The 1,318-nt window shown below is 45.2% G+C and overlaps 1 protein-coding gene across 1 annotated transcript; it reads right to left on the minus strand.

Annotated features, from left to right (window-relative positions):
- Positions 1 to 365: 365 nt before the first annotated feature.
- Positions 366 to 854, minus strand: LOC145570395 (uncharacterized). Its single transcript, XM_081629463.1, has one exon. It carries the CDS (start codon positions 852 to 854, stop codon positions 366 to 368), a length of 489 nt encoding a protein of 162 aa, XP_081485589.1.
- Between the last annotated feature and the right edge of the window lie 464 nt (positions 855 to 1,318).

Below are 1,318 nucleotides of genomic sequence, written 5' to 3' on the forward strand. Positions count from 1 at the left end.
TCCGTGAATCGGCTCACCGGTTATCACATCAATTTTCTTTCCTATTGACAATGGTGGTTGTCCACCATCTCCCTTGCTTCCAGCTTATCTGTACTTGCTGCTTTTCAGGCCTTGCCTCTAGATGCTGACATTCCAACTGCCGATACGGTGGTGGTTGATTTCCCCTCGTATGCAGCCGGTATTGAGTCAAATGATCCTTCCCTATCAGCTCCTCAATGTTGTCTTTCAACTGCGTGCATTCTTTAGTATAATGCCCGACATCTCGATGGAACATGTAATACTTCTTGGCATCTCTTCCTTTGGCCTTCATGGGCATGGGTCTCACCCATCCCACCCTCTTCTGGTTCACTGAGTATATAGCAGCTCTAGGTGTATTTAGCGGAGTGTATGTGTTGTATTGCATCCCTAACCTCCTGCCGATTTCCTCCTCCCCTCATTGGGGCCGGTTTTTTCGGCCTTCCAGTTTCTAAGGCCGCTTCCTTAGACGAATACTGCACTCTGTCTGTTAAAGCGACCCAGCTGCTTGTTTTCATTTGCTCTTCGCTTTTTATGTAGTGACGAGCCTTGTTAAAAGCTGCTGCTAGTGTCGGAAAGTTTTTTCTTGTTAAGTGCCGCTTAAACTCAGAATCATTCAGGCCATTCATTAATGCCATAATGGCTATTTCATGTTGTAACTTTGTAATTGTGTTTGCTTCATTATTGAATCTCCTAATATAGTCCCTTAGAGACTTATCTGCATTCTGCCTTATGGCCATTAACTCCCCGGAAGTTCTCTGTCGAACGCTGTTACTGATATATTTCCCCACAAACATCTCTATTAGCTTCTCAAAGTTATCCACTGTACCACTTCCCATGTTGTTAAACCAGTCTGCTATTGCTCCGGTTAGGGTGGTCGGAAAGACCTTGCACCAAACCGCATCCGAATCGGTATACAAAAATCATGTGCCCCTTATAAGATGTTATGAACCTGCTTGGATCACCTCTTTCATCATATATGCATGTCAGAATTTTAACCTTTTCCATAGGCTAATCTAAGATTTCCTACGCAAACGGCGAGGCCCTTAGCTGAACAGTTGTTCGGATCACCCCTAGCCCTACATTCTGCGAGCTTCTCTCTTGCTAATTTCTAGTGTTAACGACACAACTAGAGGATTGTGCCTTTGTCTCCTAGACGGTTAGATGTGTCCTTGGCGGCGACACTTCTCTATACGGGTGCCTCAGCAAGCTCATCGCTTGGTTAAGTTGACTATCAAGATTTACAATGGGTACCCCTCTTGCAGCCCTGGTAGTTCCAGCCTCAGCTTCTTTCCTCTTCTTG

Source organism: Chenopodium album, chromosome 2, assembly GCF_948465745.1.
Source record: "Chenopodium album chromosome 2, dcCheAlbu1.1, whole genome shotgun sequence".
NCBI classification, from domain to species: domain Eukaryota; kingdom Viridiplantae; phylum Streptophyta; class Magnoliopsida; order Caryophyllales; family Amaranthaceae; genus Chenopodium; species Chenopodium album.

What these genes read in the sequence shown, in the direction of transcription:
- LOC145570395 (XM_081629463.1), bottom strand. Translation starts at nt 854, where the DNA reads ATGGGAAGTGGTACAGTGGATAACTTTGAGAAGCTAATAGAGATGTTT.